Genomic DNA, 26,172 nt, shown 5'->3' with positions numbered 1-26,172 from the left:
CTTGTGTCATTAATCTTCTATTGCGTTCAAAGCATTTCCCCCACAGGGTTCATTCATTCTGCCAGAAAACCAAATCCACACCTAGTGGATTGGCTGTTGCAGCCTCCACGGGCAACCCAGAAGCATATTCATGGAATGAAAATAATCAGCAAACACGAGGCACTAGACGGATTCCAAGCAGTAACTGTATTAATGAAATGGACGTGGTCAACATGACTTTATTCATGGTTTGTGAGCGTTTAAAGTTGATTTATTGCCATAGAATTGTTTTTTAAAGACAAAGATACCAATATGTGGACGAGATGGTGGATACAAATTGCAACGCTCTATTCTCTCTCCATGGTGCTGACTTGTCAAAGTATTAAGCCATGCCTTGAAGCAAACCCACAATATTATATAAATGCATTAAGAGACATTCGATGAACGTTGCTTCATTTGTAAAATACAAAGTAGATTCCATGCATACAAGTTTCTAACCATGGCTAATATGCATCCACTCTCTCTGCTTACATAATAATAATTCATAATTTACAAAATGAACTTCATGCTGCATTAAAGAATACGTCAATCTTTTGGAAAAAAACATACTGTAAACTAAAAAGAAAAATGTTAATTGGTGTAACTATTCAAATGAAAAGAAGGGTCCTTACCTGGTAGATCTCCAGACAATCAGACTTCTTCAGTTTCAGTAGAGTCGCCCCCTAACTCTTCCTTAATTCCTATGGCACTTACAATCCTACATTTTGGAGGCTTAGTGTATACGGAGCCCAAAAAGGCCCCTTTATCAACCTATTTATGGTCAACCCATGGTGGGCCTTCTTTGAAAATTAGGACAAATATGAGTATTTCAGAATAAATCTTTGCCTTCGCTTAATGCCGACATTTAAAAAGATCATTTTCAATTAATAGTTCACGGTCTAAATGTTCTGATGGTTCAATGTAAAGCCAAGCCAAGGTGCAGCGTACCTGACACATGTCTGCCTATATTATTAAGTCTGTACTCTGCTGCAGGTTCCCATAAAAGTGTTTTTGTTCATCAAGAAGAAAACCAAAGCAAGCAGATGCAGTGAACAACAGATGCCGTTTTTAATTAAACATCAGCACGAGCAAGGGCTGGCACTGAGTCCGTACCCTCCAACACATGCTGCCGTATTAACTGTCAGCATCTGCAGAACCCAGCGCCACTGTTCTATCTTTAACAAGTTGGCTTTGAGCTTGACCAGCTGTGACATTTAGTGGAACCTTAGGGACTGCAGACACAGCATTCAAGCATTACACAACCACTGCTAAATAATTGAGTGTGTGCTATGCATATTACATTGTGCCCAGAGTTCCCACTTGGCCCCCATGACTCCGCACTCCATTGGCTGTGCATCATTTGCCACTGAACGGCTTGCAGTGAGGCTAAAATCCACTTTTACCTTTTTGTAACCCCCCAACTGAGACTGCAGCCAGAATAGCTGTGGCTGGGAGGCAATTTATCACAATCGTTCCCTGAAATAAACCAAGTATGTTTGTGTCACCCTGACTACAATTGTTACCCATACCCATGCTCTTTCAACAATCGTAAACACGCTATATTTTGCACGAATTGATCTGTCTAAGTGATCTTTGCTGTCTCAACCTAACTTTCAGCCAACCTAACAACAGGCAAAGCGCTGGATCTGAGGTGGGTCTTAAGCCTCCTGACAAACACTTACCCCCCATCAGTCAGATCAGCCATGCGCCTCATTATGAATAACTCTTATCCTTCACATTCGTGTGTTACAGTGTGTGGTGATAAAGATATGAGCTAATGAAACCAGTTTTATTTATTTAACCGGTCTGTAAACATGTTTATTTCTGAATTTTGAATGGGTGACGAAGTGACATCCTGGGCTTCTGCAGCTAACATCAAGTGGACATTTGATGGACTGCATGTTATTGCCATTCAGCATTGGCCAAATTTGTTCAACCCTGTAGGTTGCCTCTAGGTTATTTTAAGTGATTTTTCATCTTTATTAAGCTGGCATTATTGTGCATCGGGAAACAAAGAAGGGTTATAAATTGGAAGCACATTAGCATCTGAAACATCACCTGGGACCAAATAAACCAATGAAAACAGCACCAAACAAAAAGTGTGGCAAAGATTTAAGATAAATAAGATAAGATAAGATATACTTTATTCATCCCAGCAGGGAAATTTAGGTGTTCCAGCAGCCAGCATACAAACGCACAACACAACACATATATACATACATATCCCACCCATACAAAAAAAACATGAGCCCACAATACATAGCCAGGATTAAAAAGTGGTATAGATGGTCCATGTGCATAAGTAGCTGTTACTCACAGATAACAGTACAAAATACTAGCTCTGATACTAAAGCTGATACTGAACAAGAATGTGCTAAGAACCTTTACAAAATGTAGAAAAGAACCATACTTTAGGCACAAGGCTGTGTATAATAACTCAATGTACATTTTATATCTACTATGTCATTATCATTTCCTCAAGTGGTCCAAAATAGGCCCACCATTAAGAAGTGTGAGAGATAATTACTGGCTGCTATAGTTAGGACTGAATGCTTTTTTTCTCTTCACTACAGCCTCCAGTCAGTGGGCAGAATAATCATTTATTCCCTGACAGTTATGTGGGCAGCAGACTCGGGAGCTGGACAGTTAAAACCCTAATAAATCTGGCCTTTTCAAAGGAAAATTGCACTGTGTCTCGAGGCTCACTAAATACAAACACAAGAAGAGAAATATCATTACACAAGGCTAATTTATTGCTCAAGGCAGTCCGTCCATGTACTGTGGTTTACCATTTTAATCGAGAGAAATGCTCACCTGGCAGACCATTTCTAAGCGTTATAAGAATAATTAGCTTTGGCTTTTTAATTATTTTCAGCAGCAGCAATCATGCTGTGGCAATTTTATGTAGAAAGCTCTGCAACTTTTTAAATATGATAGCTAGCTGGAATAAATGTCCTCTCTCTCTTCCATGTCCACATGTCACAACATGAATGTTTTTATTATGACTGCATGGTTAACCCCCAATTTCCACATACTCTGTGTGCGCTTCGGTCTGTCAGCGCTGCGCAGTACGCCATAGTTTGCTGCCACTCTAGTCAATTATTGTGTTTCCACAGCGAGCATTGCGGTCCGTCTCCAGAGCGTATGGAAGCGATTAGTGATAAAATTCAAAATTCAAATGATAAAGCTAATTTGAAAATTAAAATGCATTAACACAAATGCTTTTTAATTTTCAGAATATGAGTGTATTATTTGACTCAAAAATAAAATAATGATTAATTTATCTAATTTGAATTTGAATTTTCAAATTCAAAAATGCACATCCTTTGACTAAATTAAAATGAAGAAGAAAATGACATTTGCTTTATCATTTTCAAAAAATGCCCCACTAAATTTGTATCATAATTCAAATGAAAAAGCTAATTTGTAAATGAAAATACATTAACAGAAACACGTTTTAATTTTCAGAATATAGGTGCTTTATTTGACCTATATTTAAAATAAATATTCAGTCATCCAGTTTGCGTTATACTTTTACTCTCTATGTATGCATATTGTATGGCATAATTCAAATGAAAACTAAAAGGTATTTGGCTTTTCGTTTTCAAACTTGCCGTGCTAAAAAGTGATCATAATTCAAACCAACTCGAAAACGAAATGGCAAGGTGGGCTGCGCAGGAAAGTGACATCAGACTCCCGCTCCCAGGCAGGTGAACATAATATTTACAGTCTATGAGGTGAGCGGGCAGAACGCGCAGTACGATGGGTGACGGGGTGAATCTTTTAACACTAGGGCAGACTTTAGTTCTGTGCGTAATGGCACACACTCTCGACCGACTATATGAGCTCTCTCTCCCTTTCAGAGATTGTTTTGTAGTTATTAAAAGAATAATCAACTAAAAATTGAATTAAAATCAGGGCAACATCTAGTTTGGCGCTTGTACCAGCGTTAAATATGCACCCATCGTACTGCGCGTTCTGCCCGCTCGCCTCATAGACTGTAAATATTGCGTTCGCCTGCCTGGGAGCTGGAGTCTGACATCACTTTCCTGCGCCTTCCACTTTGCCATTTCATTTTCGAGTTGGTTTGAATTATGATCACTTTTTAGCACAGCAAGTTTGAAAACAAAAAGCCAAAGACCTTTTCGTTTATATTTGAATGATGTCATACAAAATGCATACATAGAGAGTAAAAGTAGAATGCAAACTGGATGACTGAATATTCATTTTAAATATAGGTCAAATAAAGCACCTATATTCGGGAAATTAAAACGTGTTTCTGTTCATATATTTTCATTTTAAAATTAGCTTTTTCATTTGAATTATGATACAAATTTAGCGGGGCATTTTTTGAAAATGATAAAGCAAATGTCATTTTCTTAATTTAGTCAAAGAATGTGCTTTTTTGAAGTTGAAACCTAAAATGCAAATTAGATAAATGAATCATCATTTTATTTTTGAGTCAAATAATACACTCATATTCTGAAAATTAAAAAGCATTCATGTTAATGCATTGGAATTTTCAAATTAGCTTTATCATTTGAATTTTGATCACTAATCGCTTCCATACAGAGCGTGCCACCAGCGCCACTACGCTCTGCTCCGTTTCAAATACGCTTGATGTCTATTTTGGACTGAGTACGCTGCAGGCACACGTAAAGCTAGACAGAATGTTACAACCCAGAAAGGAAGTCAGACAAGGAAACGCTAAGAGAGTCCCGTCAATTTCAAAATAAAACACAATATACGGACTTGCGATCGTATTTGTCATTGTGTTGTCAACATTACATGAAACAAACAACAAATTGTCAAGCAAAGCCACATGTTGTTTGCACATATCTCTGATTCTGTGATGTGTGTACAACAGCTCATGACTGTGTTCACGTTCCAGAAACGGATTCCAGTGGAGCAAGGCGCAGGCAGTCCGATCAGCAATACCGTGGCGCTGACGGACCAGCCAAATGGCGCTGTAGTCGGGCTGTGTGGAGATTCGCAACGTTTTTCTGTCTGCAACTAAAACTGCTAAAACATGCTTAGCCAACACTGCTCGCACTTTTCACCAAAATCTCCCTCTTTTACAGCGGCACGATTACATGCAGGTTATCCCTTTATAGAGATGATTGTGAGTAAGACTGTTCCTGATATAGAAAGGTCATTTTGTGATCAGTAGATATCTTACATATTGGTCCTTTAAGTAGTTGTCTGATGTGCTATCAGTATTCTACATCTAAGAAAACTCTCACTGACGCTAGTAAACATGTTAATGATGACATCATGAAAATAACTTCTTGTACATATAATTTATTTTGTTAAATATTGACTTCAGTTCTTGTCTGAATATCTCAAATCTTCATGCATGTAGAAGCAAAATGATCCTTCAGTGAACACTTGAAGATGAATGCGGACTGTAAATGAGTCCTTCAACAGGAGCAAAAGAGAACATTTCAAGTATAAGAGAAACACTGAAACACACCTATGTGACATTTAAGAACAAATCAGTTTGAGTCTCTTTTGCTTGAGGCCTGAAAATAAATGGAACTGCTGCATATAGTGTTTGTGCACCTGTCAGACATGTGCACTATTTCCCCTTCAAACCCCAGTGTTCCCTTCAAAACAAAACGGCGAGAGTATTAAGAGCACAGGCTTTAAAAAGTCGAGGGAGAGCTGTCGTCAAGGGCTCTTTTTGTTAAAACTGGTGTATTACATTTTAATATTTATCGGGCAAACATCGACAGGAAGGAAGTATCATGTGTACTTATCTGTGAAGTAAGAAGAAAAAAAGCTGAGCTGGTTGCATGTGGCATGCGAGTGACCATTACTCAATCCACAGGAGCCCACCGTCGCTGCTTCAGCACGGTAGAAAAAAGCCAGAGCATTTCATTATTCATGGGGTTACAGACGTAGGACATTACTTATACATCAGAGTCTGAGCTTGTTCTTTTCTTCCTTACGAACATTTCATTATTTAAGGAGACAAGTGCAGAGCAGAGCCGAGACCTACAGTATGGTAATGTTTTAAAGATCATAGGAGCGAGCTCCTTTTTATCAGCTCTAAATATGAAGTGCTCTCCCTGAGGCATGCACTGATTTGACTTTAGCATCAGCAGACATCAAATTAAATTATTTGGATATTTTTCATGAAAAATTGTCTTGCACCATTTTAAAGGGACGGTAGTTTTTGTCAGTGCTACATTAATGTTGTCTCCGGTTCTTTTGTGTGAATGTTGGCTATTCCAAAGAAAATGCAGCACAGTGAGTATATTGTTTAGGTATTATAACTTCTCATTACCCTATACTCTGTGTGAGCAGCGGTCCATCAGCGCCATGGTTTCTGGTTTTTTTGTTGGTTTTGGTGCTGCTTGGACACAATGTTGATAAAAAGAAGGAAAATATAACCATGATTAGTATATTGTGTTTTATTTTGAAATTAATTAATGAATTTGTAGCATATTTGAAACAGAGCAGAACGTAGTGCCTCTGCTCTCCGGAGACAAACTTACAATGTCATTACCTACCTGTTTCAACCAAAGCAACAAAAAGAGAAGTCCTAGTCGTCCAATATTGGACACTTTCTCGATTTAAATGATCAGACATTGCAAACAGTCTCTGACACACTGCATTTGCACAAATATGTTGCCAACGTTTCAGTGACCTGTCTCATAAATCAGATGCATCGTTTTTTTTTTTTTTTAAACGTTTTGCCAATTTTTTATGCCATTGCTCATTCAAATAATAGAAAATATATTGTTTAAAAAGATTTGGTATCAAAGTATTTAACCTTTTTGACCACTTATTTGTTCATTCAAACCCCATAAAATACATAATCATACCCAGGTGAAATGATTCCTGAATAAGTTATCACTGGTGTTATCAGCTGTATGTTTTTCTTAGGCTTTTTTTGTGTGGCTACTTTTGGTGTTTGACTGTAGGACTATATGTGGTGGCACTGAATGAGAGTTTATTTGATTTCTGTATCTTATTCATGATTGTTGAAATAACTGTTTGCTTATTGTATTCCTCTGTTTGTATCATCAATGTAAAGCACATTGTGCTGTAATGAAACGTGCTTCATAAATTAACTTTTTATTCTCGTCTAACCTTTATATTTGTGAGAGCTGTACATGCTACTGTGTCGACACGATCCCCTCTACCATGACATTTAAAGATTCTGCTTGTTTGCCTTCGACACAGAACAAACATGTTGTCACGTTTGCGATCACAAAAGATGTTTCCTGCTGGAGCACAGTACTCTTCCCTTAATGCAGCGCATGCTGTGTTACCTAGAAGATGGAAAACACAGGCTCTTTCTTTGTCATTGTCAGGGAGTGAAATCCTACTTTTTAATTCTCACAGTTAATCACATCACATTAGAGTTGCACAAACTTGAGCCGGTTTGTTTTTGTGCTGCTTTGTTATTCCTCCGTCTGAACAATGAGGCTTAGAACCTAGTCTTTTTTTTAATGACATCTTTGCAGTTCTAAGAAGAGGCAGCTTCTCTTTGTATTTCTTTCCTCTGCAATCTCTTTTTTGCAGGACGGCTTTTAAAAAAAAAATCCATTTCGCTCATACAGACATTTATTTCTTTGTTCTCGTTCCCGCACACAGACTCTGAAGTCATCTACAGAAACATTGACGGTCACGTCATCAGGTTCAACATCCTCACAAACGAGACCGAGATCGTCCTGACAAACACAACGTTTGTAAGTACACGTTAGTCTCTCTCATACTGTATGTTAGATTAACAGGATCATTATATGAATCCCATCATAATAACAGTGTTTTTCTGTGTTTCTTTCTGTCTGCTTCCCACCAGGTCAATTTCAACGTGGACAAATATTCTGTCTCCCCGGATCTGAAGTATGTTCTCTTCGCTTACGATGTCAAACAGGTGAGTTTCATGGTAACAACGGACATGAACATGTATGTCTGTCAGCATGCTAATCTCTGCTCTTCCTGCATTGATTTAATGTACAAATGCACTTGATGTGTATTGTCGGGTCGCCTGTCTTGAGTTGCACTTAGCTGTATGTATCCTCTGCACTTCAGTCTGAGGCAGATTTTCCTTCAGGGAAATATGATGATAATATTGTTAATAATAGAGTATATTTTATCTAATCTAAGATGGAATATGAAGTGAATTACACAGTGTCCACACTGTATCCTGATTTTGCTCTCCTCGTCGTCATTGTAAGCTCTTGTTTTAAAGGTGCTTTATAAATGAAGTTTTCATAGATCTGTTAAAAATGAACAGGTGTTTCAGTGATGGAAGCGGGCAAGAGATCTGGTTCAGGTAGAAGTGATTGTACCCGACCGAAAAAGCCTCTGCATGTTCCTGATAAGCTCCACGAGCAGAAACGTGCTCAAACTAGGATCAATATTGGAGATGCTTTTGAAAAATGTAGAGAGGTTAGAACACAGAAAGGTTTACAGACCAATGCAGACCTGGCTAAACACTGAAGCTTCAGTACAGTGCACACATGGGCACTAGGGGGGAGGTGGTGAGGGGAGACAGCTTTGGCTAGGGAAGGAGACTGCAGTACCTATTTTGAACGCTAGGTGTCCGAGTGTCAACCATTTAAATCAACTTCAAGTGCAAAGAATAAGGATTCTCAGGCTTTCCATCTTCCTGGTTAGATATAGAACTTTTTTTTAATTGGATGTTAAAAACATCTCTGTATTAAATTGTCAGTCCTCTGGTCAGTCCTTTCTGTACATGTTTTGACAGGGACCTTGGTTTTGGGGGGGTGTGATTAAAATTCCTTGGTGGCCTCTGTGTGACTGTCGGGTCACATTCATTCAGTAACAGAGCAACGAGCCAAGCTTGAACCGTAATTACCAGCTTTCCATCAGAAAAGAGTAGATGTAAAATGAGATATGCAAATCAGGGCCTCCACTCTGGAAGGGATCAACTGTGAGGATTAGTGACAAGGCAATTAATCAGAACTCATTTACATATTTTACACCATGGCTCAGACAGTACAGCCAATAGCCACAAGCTGCTGTATTTTTAGAACAACATTAAGTCGGAAGAAGAACATAGAAGAAATCTGAAGGGCGGCAGTAGCTCGATCTGTAAGGCCTAGGTTTGGGAACTGGTGATTCAAGGGTTCAAACATATGAAACTGGGTTGGTTGATGGAAAGCTGCCGGCTCCCTTCCCGAGCACTGCCGAGGTTACCTTGAGCAAAACAGAGCACCCCAAAACTGCTCTTAAGCCCAATTCACACATACTCCGTGCGCGCCGCGGTCCGTCAGCGCCGCGCACTACGTTGTACTTAGCTTTCACTCTAGTCAATCATTGTGTTCACACAGCGCGCGCTGCGGTCCGTCTCCGGAGCGTGCCACCAACGGCACTGCGCTCTGCTCCGTTTCAAATACGCAGCGAGTCTATTTTCACCGGGGTACGCTGCAGGCACGCGTCAAGCTGGACAGAATATGACACTTTGGACAGGAAGTCAGACAAGGAAACGCACAGAGCATCCGGTCAATTTCAAAATAAAACACAATCTACGGACTTGTGCGGCGCACAAGGAGTATGTGTGAATTGCGGGTTAGGTTAAACTTCATGAGTTATGGACACAGCAGCCAAAAAAAGAGTTTCACTTTCTACACTTCTGACTTTTTCACTCAGAGTTTAGCTCTGAATATTCAGACCTGATCGTTCTTTTCTTGATGCTATGTCGAATAGCGAGATGTCCATGCTGTCTGTATAATTTATGAAGTGTGAGTTCAGCCTGGGTGGACGCTGCTGACAGCAGTGAGAATAGCTGACAACAGTGTGTGTCTTATTTATAACCAAAGCTTAGCCAGAGATACAAATGAAGGTGAAACGTGATGAAATGTTTTCCCTCCAGAGCAGCACCAGAGACAGACTGCAGCCTGCTGGTCTTCAAACTGTCAGGGAAAAGTGTTTGAAATACAAAAACAGCGAGTGCATACCCAGGAACCTGGTGCTGATATTTATCTAGTGGAACCACTAAAAATAAAAACAACTTTATTTTAAGCACTACAATGAAGGAGCCAAGTGGTTATGTGGTGTGCAGCATGTACAGAGGCTGTAGTCCAGAGATCAACAAGATTAATTAACACATCAATCTTAACAAAACACCACAGGGTAAAACATGAAGTTAACAAGCAGCAGCAGAAGAAAAATACTCATCAAGCATGAACAGGCTTTACTTATCATGCATGGGTGGGTGGAAGTCATCAGGTCGAGTTCTTTTACATAAATTTACAAAATTGCAAAAATGTCACAAATATCTAAATTATTGAATGTGTTTCTTTATCTTTATTTACCTCTTTATAATCTGTAAAATATACTGTATGTATAAATATAATTTGTAGTAAATTTAATATCGCTCAGATAACACTTTATAAAATGAACATAATGTGGGAACGCTATACTGAAAAAAAAAGACTAAATGTTTATAGGCTTTTTATTTTTGCTCCTTGCATTTTAAACACGATGAACAAATATTGGGTCGGGTAAAGGCAAGTCAACGTACTTGGTTTATTCCTAATTGAAGAGCAAGATATTCTCATGTTTCTCATATTTATTTCAATATGTAGGCTCTTCCCCAAGCTGAATAATTTAATAATCTTTCCCTGCAGACATGTGGTACACAGGACATGAGAACAGCGCTCTGCTTTCAACACATCTACATAACCACACTCTCTGTTACCTCTGCCATAAGTAAGGAGGGCCTTCTTTAATCATTATGTTGCTGCTGAATGAGTGTCAGTATGTTAATGCAGAGGCGCTGCTTGTCAACAGGCGGAGCAGGTAACTGCTTTCCTAACCTTTGAACCGTGATTTTCAGCTTCTTCTGCTTGGACGGAGGTTTTTAGGGTGTTTTCACATTAGGCGCAATTGTTTCATGATTGCTCCCCCTCTCCTCTCTCCCGCCGCAAAAGGCAATCCTGCTAATTGTGGATGGTTTTGTTATTTCTGAGACGCCAACAACGATCCTCTTCCTACACACATATCGCAGCTCAGAGGATGAAACCGACCAGTTCTGCACAGATACAATGTTTTTTTAAGCGACAGGAGCCGTTAGTGGTCCACTTCCTTCAAGCAGACTCGGGCACGGCACCCATGTACGGTACGATACGTTTGTGTTCAAACTGATGAAATGAACCAGACTTTGGGGTCAAGCGCTCTCGGATCCCGGCCTGCGAGCAGAACAAAGCATGCTCTTCATAGCAATTGGCGCCACGTTAGTGAAATAAACATGATACCATTGTCAGTTTCTGGGTAATATTCACTGTGTCTAATTATTTTTAGCAGTGATGAACACTGGTTGAAAGGGCCCCGGTGGATTTTTATACATTAAGCTATGACCTGTGCCATGAATTTGGAGTGCTGTTATCAAAAAAAACCACGACTTCCATCCATCCATTAGATACACCGCTTTCCCCATTGGTGGATGCCCCCCCGATCCCAGCTGTCATTGGGCTGTCATACAGAGACAGACAACCAGCCACACTCACATTCACACCTATGGGTAATTTTAGAGTCACCAGCATGTCTTAGAAGCCAAAGTACCTGGATAGAACCCCCCAGGCACGGGGAGAACATGCATACTCCACACGTACAGCCCCTGTCCGAGTTTATTGCAACACAACTGGCTTGCATTTAACTTTTGAATATCTACCCTCTCCATTCTAGCTCTCTTGTGCAGTGTTCTAAGACATCTGCACACTGCCTTTGCTGTTTGTTTTTTTTTGATTGATTTTAAGTATTGTGTTTGTTCAAATGCAATGGAATGAAATCAGATAAATGTTTAACATATAAATGGGAATCCATTTGTTAGTCCCTGCACCAAAAGCTATTCGTCAGCATGAGGAATATGCACGTTTTGTCTATAATTGCTTTCAAAATTTTGTTGCAGTTTTTTTTTTTTTAAATCAGACTGAAGTAGAGCTTAAATGTGGGTTTGTTGTAATCCCAGACTTTGATCTTTGAGTTCTACCATATGTTAAGCTTCACCTGTAATGAAGGATGAAAAGAATAACAAAGGGACCCGGATCTGCTCTCAAATGAGTAAATGAGTCTCCTGCTAATCGCACACTTTGATCCTGTGCAGGCTTTGAACTGAGAACTGGTTTCCTATACCGCAGTCTGATTTGTTCTCTGGGTTAACATGCTGCACCGGTTCTAGCAGGTTCCATGGATCTGCTATATGGTGAGAGTGAAGGAGTCTCCTGTTACAAGGTTTTGAAACAAGCTTCTTTTGGCTTCACCTATCTGCAGGATTACACGCTGTTATCTGCCTACATCTGTACCTGGCAGTGATTAAACTGGATGAAAGCTCATAATCTCTGGAATCCTGTTTGTCACTGCTGACAACAGGCTTGTGATTTTGAGCCTTGCAGACATCTTGTGATGCTCTTGTCAGTGCAAATCCTTACTTCCTTATGACTTTTCCCCCTCTGCAATGTATAAGTTTCATCTCATGACCTCTTTGTGGATGCAACAGTCACATATACATGCTGTTAAATCTTGTTGGAGACATTTGTTACATGCTCTCTCTCTCTCTCTCTCTTCTCGTGCATATTTTCTGTCACTTTCCCACTGAAGCTGAAAAATAATTTTAAAAGAAAATATTCATTAGCTTTAAGCTATAAAGAGACAGACGTGCGTGGGTTTGAAGCTGATGGATTCTTATTCTGAGCGACAGCCTCTATTGTTTGCATGCCAAGCCATAAATGGATTGTATGCTTGCATTTGTGTTGTATTTTTCTGTGACATCGCTGCAACATTTCCGCTTATTTCTGGATGACAATACAAACGTTAAGAAGCCAGTTTATGACAGCTTTGTCTTCAGAGTGTCCTGAAACATGCCAATGGGGTTGTGCTAAAAATAATACTCATCAAACATGAGTTCAGTTAGCCGCCATGAGTCTTATTTTCTGAACAAAATAACTTTGTATTGAGTACAAACAGAGAGTCACAGATGCTGAAAACAAAAGAAAAAGAAGCAACACGACTATCTCTGCTGTCTCACCTGGTTATTTTAGAAACAGAAAGTAATACTTCCCACTGATGTATAATATAATGGTGGAAAAATGCCACCTGGGTCCCAAAACAACATTTCTAGTTTTGTGTTTGCCTGTAAATATATTTAAAATGAGCCTGTTCTGATGCTGGCTGCTGCAGTGAATGGTGATACAGATCATTATGCAATCATACCAACAAAACACAAACATTACGCCTTTGTGATTTGGTTGTTGAAGAGCAGCACCTGCATTTCCTGACTGTGTCTCTAAAAGCCTCTGCATGCTGTTGGACATGGTGAATGTACTCTGATCATAAAGTCAGATTATTAAGAGGAAAACAAAGGGAGAAGTGTGTGCAAATAAATAGGAAGTAACGCAGCAGGTGAAATTCACAAAAATCACACAAGAACTCAAACATCATGCTGGATATTTGATTCCTCTGCAGGCAAGTCAATGAACAAGCCAGCCAACATTTGAATAAGGGGGATTCCAGGGGACACTGAATCAATGTGATGGCGCTGCATGAATTGTCTGCAGATTAAAACCAATGTTTTCATTTCACCAATCATTTCACACATCCCATGAAACTTTAAGTCTCCACACATTGTTGAAAAAGTAAGAGGTACTCTCTGTGGCTTCTTACATGAGTAACTTGAAGTACTTTTGAGTTTCTCAGTGTGTAAAAGCTTCCTCCCTTGAAGGCGTCAGCACGAGCAGCGCACCCAGTTAGTCACTCTCTCATCCCACTGTGTGGGTTAGACTTCACACATTTAGAAAGTGTCCCTGTATGTGAGCTCCAGACCTCTGGTTATTATTCTGTCAAAGTACACTTTGCAGGCTGTATTTACAGACATTTTATTTTAAGGTCTCACAAAATGAATATTTCGTCATGATCATGATCATAAAAGTCTGACAATATAAGTCCTTATGCAGCCCTGTTAGTTATCACCAACTCTTAGCAGATGCTCATATTTTCACTCGAACTGCAAGAGGCTGTTAGCGCCTTTGTTTTGAAATCTGATGTTTTTTTGCAATGAGACTTATTTGCATAGAAAGGGGCACATTTTGCCCCAATTGTTAGCTTAATGACTGTTTTAAATACATGCCAATAGCACCAGAGCAGACACACACCGAGCTCAGCTGTGGATGTGTTTAACCCTTTCCGCGTGCAGTCTGAATTGTCTCATTGCACATGTTGAGCAGCCACTAAAGCCATTTAAGTGTGCATGATATGGTAGTGTAGCATGTTGAGATTATAACAGGATTTAGTTAGTCAGGCACTGACATGTCATGATATGTCATAATGACTGCATGCTCTTGTTTTGTCAGTGCTTTCTACCCCCTTCTTGTAGGATAGAGGATATCTAAATCCTACTTTTTTTTATTAAGTACATAATGACCAATCACTAGAACTGAAGAAAATATAAAACCAAGTTTAAAGCATGCATTTTTAATTGTAGGCTGCTTAAACCATTTAGTGTTTTTATTTTGTAGAAATATTAATCATGTAAAAACTTGTCAAGGCTCATCTCAGATCTCCTCCTAAATTAGAGATAAAGAGCAGGACTGAAGTTCAGAGCCTGCTGCAAAGTTGAAATGTATCTCCCCGTTATCCTACAACCAGATTGATGGTGTGCAAAACCTGTGAATGGGCCTGTTCCAATGGGGAAGCTTTGCAGTGTCACAAGCATGAAGTTGCCACAGTTCAAGTGTTCTTGGAGGCGACATTGCCATGGAAACCAGATGGTTTCAGGGTACAGTGTCAGTTGCACAGATGCCTCGGTCCAAAGCTTTTGCAACTCTTTTGCAGCCATTTGGCCGACATGTTTCCCTCTGTCCAGGTCCATCTGGGGAGCTCCTCCCCCCAGGACATCGATTTTTTCTTTGCTTTAAGTGGTGCTAATGCCACATCGGGGAAGGGGTGGGGAAGTTACTCCTCTTCAGTGGTGCCATTCCCAAGACTCCACTTAAGTGTCTGCTTGTTTTTTTCCTCTTTCGTCCTCTTTAAGTCACTCACATGTTATGGTTTCATGCCTTACAATGCGATCATTTGGAAGTTTATTATACTGTGAAGATCGTGTCTAAAATGAGATGAAGTGGAAACAGCCTGTGGGGTTTCTTGTAACATCAGACTCTGATTCAACAGGGACTGAGATGTTTGTTTATTATGATGAAAATTAACTTGCACAGTTCACTTGTTTGATTTTTAAAAAAGTATCTTAATATAATAGTTACAAGCAGTGTGCATGTTGAAAGACTTTAGTGTGATTACTCTGTCTGTCCACACTGATGATGAAGCAGTCCATCCTGGTGTGGAAAAGTCAAAATCATTATATAATGTCTCACTTTCTCAGATCTGATTCTGACGATCTGGTTGAGGAATGTTGACTTAGTGGAAAATCTTTTACAGAACTTTTTTTCCACAAGCCCAGATGTCACCAGCCTGACAGACTGAGGCCAGGCGAGTGGCTACGGCCATGAAAATGAACATGTCTGTTACGGTTAGTACAAATTCTGGACCCAGAAGCACGACTCAGACAGGCAGGATAAAGTTTACAAAAAGATTTATTTCCAAACGTGACTCCAAAAGTGCAAGGGGGAGGGGTAGTGTAAGGTTCCAAGTGGCAGTGTCCGTGATCCCAGTGCGGTGTCCAAAAAGCACAGGTGAGGTGAAGGAAAACACGAACAGCGATCACGCGAGCTGGTGAAACAATCTGGCGCCGAGGTGAAGCAGAGGGAAGTCTTTGTAGTTGAGATCCTGATGACCAACTAGCTGCACCTGGCGCCGCCTGGAAACATGAACCCCGCCCACCACACTCACACAGACAAGGGAGAGACACATGAGGATTAAACAGACAGGGAATGACAAACAGCACAACAAAAGGGGAAGGAAGGGCTGCCATGATGTGAATCATGACAATGTCAGGCTCAAACCACACATTTTGAGATGGATGTGGCTCAGTTGGTAGACTCGGTCGTCTCTCATCCGGAAGGTCGAGGATTCGATCCCCAGCTTCTGCTGCAACATGTCTGATGTGTCCTTGGGCAAGACACTTAACCCTGAATTGCTCCAGCTGCTTTCTCTGCGTGAATGAATGGGATTAGTTACTTCACTTTATAGCAACCTCTACCATCAGTGTGTGAGTGTGTAGGTGTGACCTGCGGTGTCAAAGCGCTTTGAGAAGTCAGAAGACTAGAAAATAAATATACAAGCTCAATTCCATTTACCATTTGTAACTCTCTAACCCCACTCCCACTCCCACTCCCCTTGACTTAAGTTAATTATTAACAGTATTAATTGATTAACTGCTTCTGAAGTTAAAGGATCAGCAAAGTTACATTTTTTACCTCCAATAGAATGCTATTTGGATTGTCTTTTGGTGAGGATTAATATATATTCAATACCGCTGACATTAAGCAGGTTGTTTTATCCATCCTGAGAAAAACATCACTGGAAACAGTTTTCTTGCGAGCTCCTATCGGCTAGTAAAATATCCAACTCTTCTAAAGTGAGGAACAGGGACAAATAGAAATATGTATCAGCCATTTAGAATTTTAGCATTTAGCCATTTAGCATTGTAGCAATAGTAAAATCAGGATGGAAAATATTTAACTTTTGCAGGATGAAACTTGGAGAGTGGGAGGTGGGAGTCCCCTGGGTTCACACTGGAGGGATGACATACCCTCACTTGGACAGAGCTGACTTTGGATAACCATAAAAGAGCTAAGAAACATTGCTGGGTAGAAGGACGTCTGAAACGAACTTACCACAACTGCAAGAAAAACAGTCCCAAGTACATGGAAGGAAATGGATCGATAAATGGATGGACATTTTACTTTATACTTTTGTCATATTCATAGCTTGGATACGTAGTTTTACCTTTTCTAGAGAAGGAATAGTAACCAGGCTACACCTACTGATGAAGACTTCATGTTACACTTCATACCTCTCTCTTCTGGGTGTTGGGTTGTTTCCTGAAGTTCTGCAAATAAATCAGGCTAATTTCAAACTTCAGCGCCAACATGTTGAAGACAGGAAGTACTGTGAAATAAAGTATGTTGTATTTACAAAATGCTATCAAACCTCATGTCAGCTTGTCATATTGTCTTATATGATCGATGTGCATTTTCAAAGAGCCAACTTGTAACAGCATTAACCTTTTTGTTATTTTGGAAACGTAACTTTCATCTTCAAAGGAACTTTTTATTGGAGTGTTGAAATGTCACTCCCCCTCCTCCATTATTTCTGTTTTACCATCGAGCTGCAACAAAGGTCAGCGTCCCCATGTGAGCCCTACGAATCATTTAATGGAGAATTGCTGAAAAGTTCATTTGAGGGCTCATTTGGGACCCGTGGAGAGATTTTTATGGTGGAAAATTATGAAGTTTCAGCTTGTCAGTGTGAGAAATGTGTCTGAGCACCTCGGGGGAGTACGTTTTTTACTTCCAGGCACAGCTCTCTGCGACAAAGTGGGATATTTTCTACATCGCCTGCAAGTTGATATGAAGCACACTCCACTTCTGTTTCAACTGTGGCACATTGAGTTATTCTCTGCAAATAGTCAATACGAGTCACTTGGAGTTCGCTGAGTCCTCTCCTCTCTAAACAGTAATTTACTTCCACTATGAACAAGTAGCTGTGTTATCGATGCTCCAGCTTAATGTTATGGGCCATTCATGAGTGCTTAGGCTGGGATCCAAAGCCTTATTGTATTCTTTGTATAATGTCTTTATAACAGCAGTTAGCTTCATTAACGTCTGTTTGGGTTCATGCACTTATGAGGAGTAGATAATGTATTCAGTTCTCTAAACAGCTTAGATCATAAATACACTGGAAGGAAAAAAAACTAACATTATGCATACCATGTCATGTTGAGAGGAAGTGCAGCATCCTGTAGTCATGTGATTATTTAACCTCTTAGTGTCAGCAGAAAAGAGCCATTAACGTAACCATATAAAATGACATCATTGAGCCGATACAGCGACTGTGTTGGAAAACAGTGGGTAGCATTCTTGTTTTGTTTTTTCAATAAGCCAAATGTAACTCGAATATCACTCTGTTTTGGTCTCCACCACCTAAGAGAGAAACGTACAGCGCCACCTTTTCTATACACTATGCTCAAGTTAGCTCTGTGCTAATGTCGTTGGGATTTTAGTAACGTTTAACGTGCTTTTGGCGGAAAACAACGTTAAGGAAATAATGGAAAATATTAAACCAAAAGAGTGAGCTGAAAGGTAATAAAACTGTGAGGCTCATTGCAGTGTTTGTCACTCAGTAAGTTAGCATGCATGGTGAAGTCGAGCTACGGTTACAGCTGTCACAGAAATGAGATGAATCAAACACAGTGGTGTACAGTAAGAAGGCAAGTACAGATAACTGAAACCTTAACTGACACTGGTAAGGTGTTCACATGCATCAAATATTTAAACCTAAGCTCAGCTTTGGTACTGTACCACATAGGTACAGGTACCTTCTGAACAAACTGGCTGCTGAGGAAACAACAAAGCTGCATTGACTCAAATTACAAATGCTGTTTCTCAAATAGTGTAGAAGCATAAAACATGACGGTGATAATTAATGATATGATAACAGGAAGACCTTTGAACTCTGATGGCTACAAATTGTGTGTTTTTATCTCCACTTTTGTACTTCTAGTTGCAGTATTTTATGATTTACATTTAGGTACTTTACAACATGCCAAAGTAATAAATAAGTTTGATAGAATACCTGTTGAGCTCTGTTTCTCGGCACAGACAGCGATACATTAGTCTTATAAATATCTGAGGAAGTCTAGTCATGACCGTGCTATGAGGGAAGGTAGCACCAAGCTGCCAGCAGGCATTACACTCTTGTTAAAAGAAAAGGGAAGAAAATAAAATGGCTTAGCCTCTGTGGGCTTGGACAGCCTGAAGAAATGGTCCAAAATGAACTCTGTCATGGACAATACCTTCCCAGACGACGCAGGGCACTCGTAGCCTGCAGCTCTTCCCCCTCGAGGTGTAGCAGGGAGCACTTAAAGCTTTCGTTTGTGCCATTGGGCTTCACAATACTTCTGCAGTAATAGCCTCAGTGAAATGAAAAGTGCTGTTAGTTGTTTCTCTTGGCTCTTTCCTACTTTCCTGTTTGGTAGGAAACACCTGCGTCTATAGGGCAGGTTTAGATTGTGGAGCATGCTCAGAGGTTTTGTTTATTTCTGTGCATATATCGTCACACATCCACAGGTTTATAGTTTCTCTTTGGCTCTCCTAATTAATTTACCCGTGATTATTCATTGCATTTCCATGTCTGCTGCTGAGACGCTGCCTTTACTTCACCAATTACTCTGAGTCTTCTTCTCCTTCTTGGATGAGGGAGGAAGTTGTCAAAATTAGTTCAGCTTCTGTCCCAGACCAGGAGATCTCCCAGTTAGGGGCTTGTGTCCATATTTTGTAGGACGCACAGTCTTTAGTCTGTTTGAAGAACTGATTTCAGTATTTGTGTTGTCTTTATTTTAGGAGTGTTCACTGTGATTACAGCCGCTGTAACTTTAATTTCTTGCAAAGGATCAATAAATCACATATGTCTATTTAACCATCTATCTTTCATCAAGCTGTGTTCCTATCAATGTTGATGTTTAAAGCTTCAACGTCTGCTTCAAATCAATCATCCATACCCTCTATAATCCAACTCCATTAAATGGATGAAAGGCAAAAGGCTCCTTCAGATAGAAAGGAGATCTCTGTGTATGTTCTCAGTCATAAGGTCATGGTAAATCCATGCTTGATTCAAGGGCAACTGGACTCAGATAAAGATCTTGAAACCCTGAACTGTACCCTTTCAGATCTTCAAGCACAGAAACCATCGGAGAAAAAGCAGTTGAAAGTGTTGCCGTGCTGTTTTCTCAAAGTGTCTCATTTACATCCGTAGACCATGAAACATTCAGGAAGAGATTTTTAACTCTGTGAATAATTTAAACCTTAAATGATTTACAGTTGCTGCAGAGATTCAATTAAAAAGGCACAAAAAGGAGAGTAATAAAAGCACTCGACATTCCAATGGATTAAAATAGACAAAAAAAACCCACTATTGAAATCTACCCAACCACTCACTCACCTACCTACCTACCTACTCACCTCCTCACCCACTCACTCACCTACCTACCTACCTACCTACCTACCTACCTACCTACTCACCTCCTCACCCACTCACTCACCTACCTACCTACCTACCTACCTACTCACCTCCTCACCCACTCACTCACCTACCTACCTACCTACTCACCTCCTCACCCACTCACTCACCTACCTATCTACCTACCTACCTACCTACCTACTCACCTCCTCACCCACTCACTCACCTACCTACCTACCTACCTACCTACTCACCTCCTCACCTACCTACTCACCCACCCACTCACCTACCTACCTCCCTACCCACCTCCCTACCAACCCACAGAGATATCATGATGTCTTGCTTGCTCTTGTTAATCATTTGTATTTAAGGTGTTTTTCAGTCTGCATGACAACATTATGCATCGTTTAACAACATTGTATAATTACTGAATGTACGAGTGTCATCTGCATGATGAAATGCTTAAATCTGACCTGTTTCTGCCCCACGGTCAGAGGTCTATAATCATGTCAGCAGCAGATCCTCCTGTGGGGGGGGGTTCAGACAGCTCAACATGCACCCCTCTGTCACTTTGAATGCCGCTCCCTCTGTGGCTGTCTCTTGTCTCTCCCGGGCTCTCAGCTCGCAGGCTCTCGGGTGATGATGGGTTTCTCAGATGGAATTAAAATGTCTCGTCCCACAGCTGTCACCCATGCAAATTGCATTGTCTCCAGATTCTATCACTGAGAAGAGCCAGCAGCCGCTTCTGTTCGACGCCTTCTTCCTTTTCATTTTGATGTCATAATGTCATTATCTGGGGCATACTGAGTCTCATGTTCCTGTTTCAGACAGCCATCTTGTAATCTTCCCCTCTTTGTGTGTCTTTATTTCGCTGCAGGTTTACCGGCACTCCTACATGGCCTCCTACACAATCTACAACATTCACACACGGTAAGTGTTTTATATTGTGCTCAGCAGTCGTTGAGAGTCGACCTGTGCGGTGAAAAACTGTTTTCATCAGAGAGAAAAGACAACTGTGAGCCATTTTGGTTTGAAAAACTCCACAACAAAGGAAAGCCAAAGTGAAGATATTGTTGTGACCTTTTTATGCTGCAACAAGCACCAGAAAAACATCATGTCGCTCAGATTTTTTTGTCCTTGCTCCAGCAGACCCATGGGAGGGCTACAGCCACATGTGGAGGGGCCCAGTAATGACCACATAACAACTTAAAGCTCATCTGAGGAATTTTTGGCTAGTTATGTAACAGACTGAAAATAAAACAACAATGTGCAACTTTTCCACCTTTTCCCCATTAGTAGTTTCAAAGTCAATCTAATAGTGAAACAACTTTCAACAGGGAGAATAACATCTCTCACATGTCCACAGATCGCCCCGGTCACCTGCTCAAAGCACTATGTAGGTTTGGCAGAGGGCCGCGGTTCTCAAAAGAAGTGCGTACAGTTTTATGACACTAGCCAGTTAGCCCTCCTCGATGCTAGTAGACACGGCAGTAGAGGACGTTGATGGATGGAGCTGAGAAGAGAAAGAGAGAGAGTGACGATCAAGAAGCAGAGTGTACATCCCTGCAGATATTATTCAGAACAGATTGCAACCTAACATTAGTCTGTATTATTATCAGTGTCATGTCTCATGTTTTGCAGCTTTACTCGGTGCAGAATGTCATCTAACTCAAGTTGTGTCTCAGGTTTGCATACAAACAATAAAATCCATCTAACGGCAAAGGTTGTCTCTGTATTACTGAACTGTCTTCTCATAACACCGCCCCTCTGCTTGTCAACAAATCCAAGTTGTCTGTGGGGGCGAGGGATGCATGACAGGACTGTGTTGTACGACAGTGCAGTTGAACTCTGAGACCTTCAGTTGGCTCCAAAGCGCACCAGAAAAAATTGTTACATATTGTTGCTCGAATAATGAAATCCCTATTTCAGCGACAAACACAAGACTATCAGCTAGAGATTGATTATTTCTATATTGTTATATGTAATACCTGAAAACACTGCAGCGGTTTAAGTGACATAGCATGCTGCAGAAAAAGTTTTTTTTTTAACTTTTAGCAAAGATTGTCAACGAGTGGTGCACATGACTGTTAAAAAGCATCATTGTAATATACATAAATAAAAAGAAGCCTACTATTACATATAGAGGACAAAATCAACAACAAGTTACAAGTACAACATATCTGCACAACACTGACTCACGTAGAGAAGAGTGTCAGTGGATGTAATACTTTAAGCTACTGAGACACACTTTTCATGCTGGCTTTGACGCTTCTTATTGACAGAGCATCACTTTTTATCTCTCTGCTTTGCTTGTCCTGTACATGTCGAGTATTATTCTGTAACAAAAAATCCTTCAGCTGTCTTTGAACTTTCAAAAGAACCGGCTCACTTTGAGATGTTCATGGCAGAGGTAAAGTGTCTGAGCACCGTAAACATCCTTATCTGACACAGACCTGAGAGGCATAAAAAAATAACTGTATAGAAATCTTCTGGCTGTAGTCTGGTTAGCTTTTTTAAGCATCAGTATTTATTTCAGTCTGTTTCATAAGCAGCTAAAAAGTCTCCGGCTAGTTCTTAATCTGGAGGAAAATGTAATTTAAGTCCTTGATTAAATTATACAGAACAGACCTGTCCGTCAGCTTACATTAGAAAATCTTTTGCGGATTGGACGGAGGAGTTTGCCAATGGAAAGATAATTATGAGTTCTGTTTCGATAAAGGCGGCTCAAACTTCAGTCAGTAGCTTCCTGGGAATGAAGAAACAATCTCTGTCCCAGGTGCTGATCTCAGATGTGCAGGGAGGGTAGATTTCCACCAGGCCTGTCGGTCAGCGTGATGGGCAGGATCCTCACTTTAAATTGGAGAAGATTTAAATTTGATGGATGGTCAAATTAGCCTCTTCAAACAGGAGTTTTACATAAGAAGCTTTGGCATGGATTCCTTTGAGATTGAAGCTATTTTGGGAGGCAATACTCTGGAGTTTTCTCTTTTTCTTTGTCATCTCTCGGCTGAAACTAGACTGTTAGTCTGTCGCCAACTAGTGCCCACATAACTTATGTTTTGTTATTGATTAGATCGGGAAAAAAAATGGACACATAGCATGTTGAAACAGGGAAACACTGCTTGAGAAAATCAGTTTTTTGAATGAATATTGCTTTAAGAGGCGACGCCTGCGAGCTAGTTCAGGCAGTCAACTTGAGCAGTAGTGATTTCACATTCTCGACAATCACCAGACAACACCTCCTTGCAATTATCGGTCTATTTAAGCTGCAAGATGTCCAGTCTCTCCGTCTGCTCTTTCATTACCAGCTCTGACCTGCACCAGTACTGCACTCTCGCTCAGCCCCACCATGCACCAGCCCAGCATTCACCTGTACGCTCCGAGTGGAGGGTTTAAGATATCATCTCATCACTGCTCAAATATCTGCATATTTAATACAAACTGTGAGGCGTGATGAGGTTGGAGCCTAGTCTCCAAACCTGCTGCAATACATATATTAAATGATACAAGCATGAGTTGTCTGACTGACGTGTTTTACAATGGATCAAAGTTTATTGGGCCACTTTGGCGCATTTTCCGAATGGACCTGAAATGTGTACAAGACTTGTTTACCTGTTGATGTCATCCAAGATTTATCATTAATTTATCATTAATTTGAACTTGTGCAATTGTATCTTTCATGTGAAAATATATGTTTGTATGACTGTTAGACGATAACATAGTTAAAGTGATGGAAGCGGTTCATTACCATAAGATAAACTAAGGAGCAAGTTTTGGGCTCTGCAATGAATTCAATGCATTCATTTCCTGTTCAGGAAAAACACTTTGGATTTATGCCCTTTTAATGTTTTTCCAATGTTAACGATTCTACCAAAAATGTAACAAAGAAGCTGCAAAACTGTAATCTATTCAACATGCGAGCCAATGACCACCTCCAATGCACGCTCTCCGTGATGAATTGCTTGTTGTCTGTTTTTTTTTTTTCAGGGAGGTTTGGGAGCTGGACCCACCTGAGGTGGTGAACTCGGTCCTGCAATACGCTGCCTGGGGAGTTCAAGGACAACAACTGGTGAGAGAAAGGAGGAGAAACATTACTCTGCTGCATCCAGCCTTACTGTACATAACTTTCTCTGCATCAGGGTTTTAGGATAAGTGAAGAATCATTACAGACATTCACTGTATGTGTTTTTTTTATTTGGGCCTCATATCTGCTGCAGCTCACAGTAATTACAGTATTTATTTTCTTCTCCAGATAAATCAAATTATAATGAAAACAGATTTTCATTTTCAGTTTTTTAAATGTTCATTTGATGTGTGAAGTACAAAGTGCATGTCTGCTTGTAGCGTTTTTTGAGACGTGTGTTTGTGTGTATGTGAAGGTGTGTTTGTGTAGTTTAGCTGTGGGGCACAATAAAAAAAAATGTGTACGTGTATATAAATGCATATCCAAAACACTGCAAAAAAAAAAAGAAACAACACCAATGCAGCAAACTCCAAAAAGAATGCAACAACCACCAAAATCCAATGCAACAACCCCAAAAACCATTGGAAAAAGCCACAAAACGTTTGCAAAAAAACCCACAAAATCAATGCAGTAAGCCACAAAACCATTGAGACTTTTTGCAAAGTGTTACACCCCTCATCAACATAAATGTGTCTCGTATTCAGATTTCATGTGTTGAAGTTTAATTTCTGTGGACACTTATTAGATAGAAATCGCTCTCTTCATACCTTTTTCATTTATCCATGAAACAACATTTTTTGTTGAGAAGTAAAGAGCTTAAGCACAGTATAACTGCTTTGTTTGTATTTAGCAATTTTCAGTGTTTAATATTTGGCCATAAATCAAACACAGCTTCATTGGTGTGTCATTATATTGATAAGGAGATGAGAGCTTGCTCTCCAGTTTGCACAGCATCATTAGCTAAAAGTGCATCTTTGCAGACAATGACTCGTGCGTGTGTGTGTGTGTGTGTGTGTGTGTGTGTGTGTGTGTGTGTGTGTGTGTGTGTGTGTGTGTGTGTGTGTGTGTGTGTGTGTGTGTGTGTGTGTGTGTGTGTGTAAGCGAGCTTCATAGCAATTTGTCTGGAATTTGTGTATTCTCATTAGAAAGCTGCCAGAAAATTAGGTTAACAATATAAAAGAGGTGCTGTCAGCTCGTCATGTCTGGAGCGATGCATGGGTCACACAAAGCAGCATTAAACAGCACAAGATTAGCAGCCTGATCACGTCTCTCCTGTTTACAAAGTTTGCTCATTAGGTGTTGTAAGGCTGGCTTTAATAACATTATCATTTACTCTACATTAGGGTCTTTGATAAGTCTGACACTGACAAGTATTTGGTATTACAGAGCAGAGTCCTTCTACAGAGGATGCATGTTTCAATTAGTATTCTTTTTTTATTTTAATATATCCTGAAACTGCCGAGTGTTAGCTTTCAAAAGAGACCTTATTCTAATCATGCGTGTAGCCACACCCCACGGCAGTGTTTTCAGGCATTAAAATCTACTGTGAAGAAGTAGTTCATCTTGGGGTGCCAACAGCCTAGAAGTTAGTGTGCCTGCCCCATGAACGGAGACTGTGGCCCTTGAAGAAGGCGGCCTGTTTTAAAAAGCATTACATCCTTCAGGTATGCCTGGATATGGAAATTTAACAGGATCTTTGGATGTTAAAACCATCGAACTGTAGTTACAAAAAATCATTCCTAGAGATGGAAACACATGAAACTTTATTAATCCTTTTGCCTGGATCTCTAAAACATTTCCAGCTACTATCATCTGTTCAAACCTGCAGCAATAGGTTCTCTAATATCTGATTAAAGAAACTCTTCAGCTGAACAAACACATTCTCTCATTTGAGAAGAGAACTGTGTTCTCACAGAGTCTGTAGTTAAACACTGATTTATCTTTATCCTTCAGCTCATGTTCAGCCTTTCCTTCTGCACTGATGATATCTTGATCCTCTCAGTCAGACAGCAGAGACCCCGCTGACTGAGCAGAGCGCAGGCACAGACACTCTGGGAATAATTTTTTTAACAGTATCACAT

At 40.2% G+C, this 26,172-nt stretch overlaps 1 protein-coding gene across 2 annotated transcripts in view; it reads left to right on the top strand.

The window, feature by feature from the left end:
- Positions 1 to 26,172, top strand: part of LOC109983495 (inactive dipeptidyl peptidase 10) — a 184,757-nt gene that overhangs the window by 127,080 nt on the left and 31,505 nt on the right. For both annotated transcript variants that reach the window (XM_065962056.1, XM_020633217.2), the window contains exons 4-7: positions 7,624 to 7,718; positions 7,832 to 7,906; positions 21,005 to 21,057; positions 24,115 to 24,196. In XM_065962056.1, coding sequence (XP_065818128.1) covers positions 7,624 to 7,718; positions 7,832 to 7,906; positions 21,005 to 21,057; positions 24,115 to 24,196 — 305 coding nt within the window. The remainder of the gene's footprint in view (positions 1 to 7,623; positions 7,719 to 7,831; positions 7,907 to 21,004; positions 21,058 to 24,114; positions 24,197 to 26,172) is intronic.

The sequence above is a fragment of the Labrus bergylta genome, chromosome 13 (assembly GCF_963930695.1).
Source record: "Labrus bergylta chromosome 13, fLabBer1.1, whole genome shotgun sequence".
Classification (NCBI taxonomy): domain Eukaryota; kingdom Metazoa; phylum Chordata; class Actinopteri; order Labriformes; family Labridae; genus Labrus; species Labrus bergylta.
This window is presented reverse-complemented; position numbering and strand designations above follow the sequence as displayed.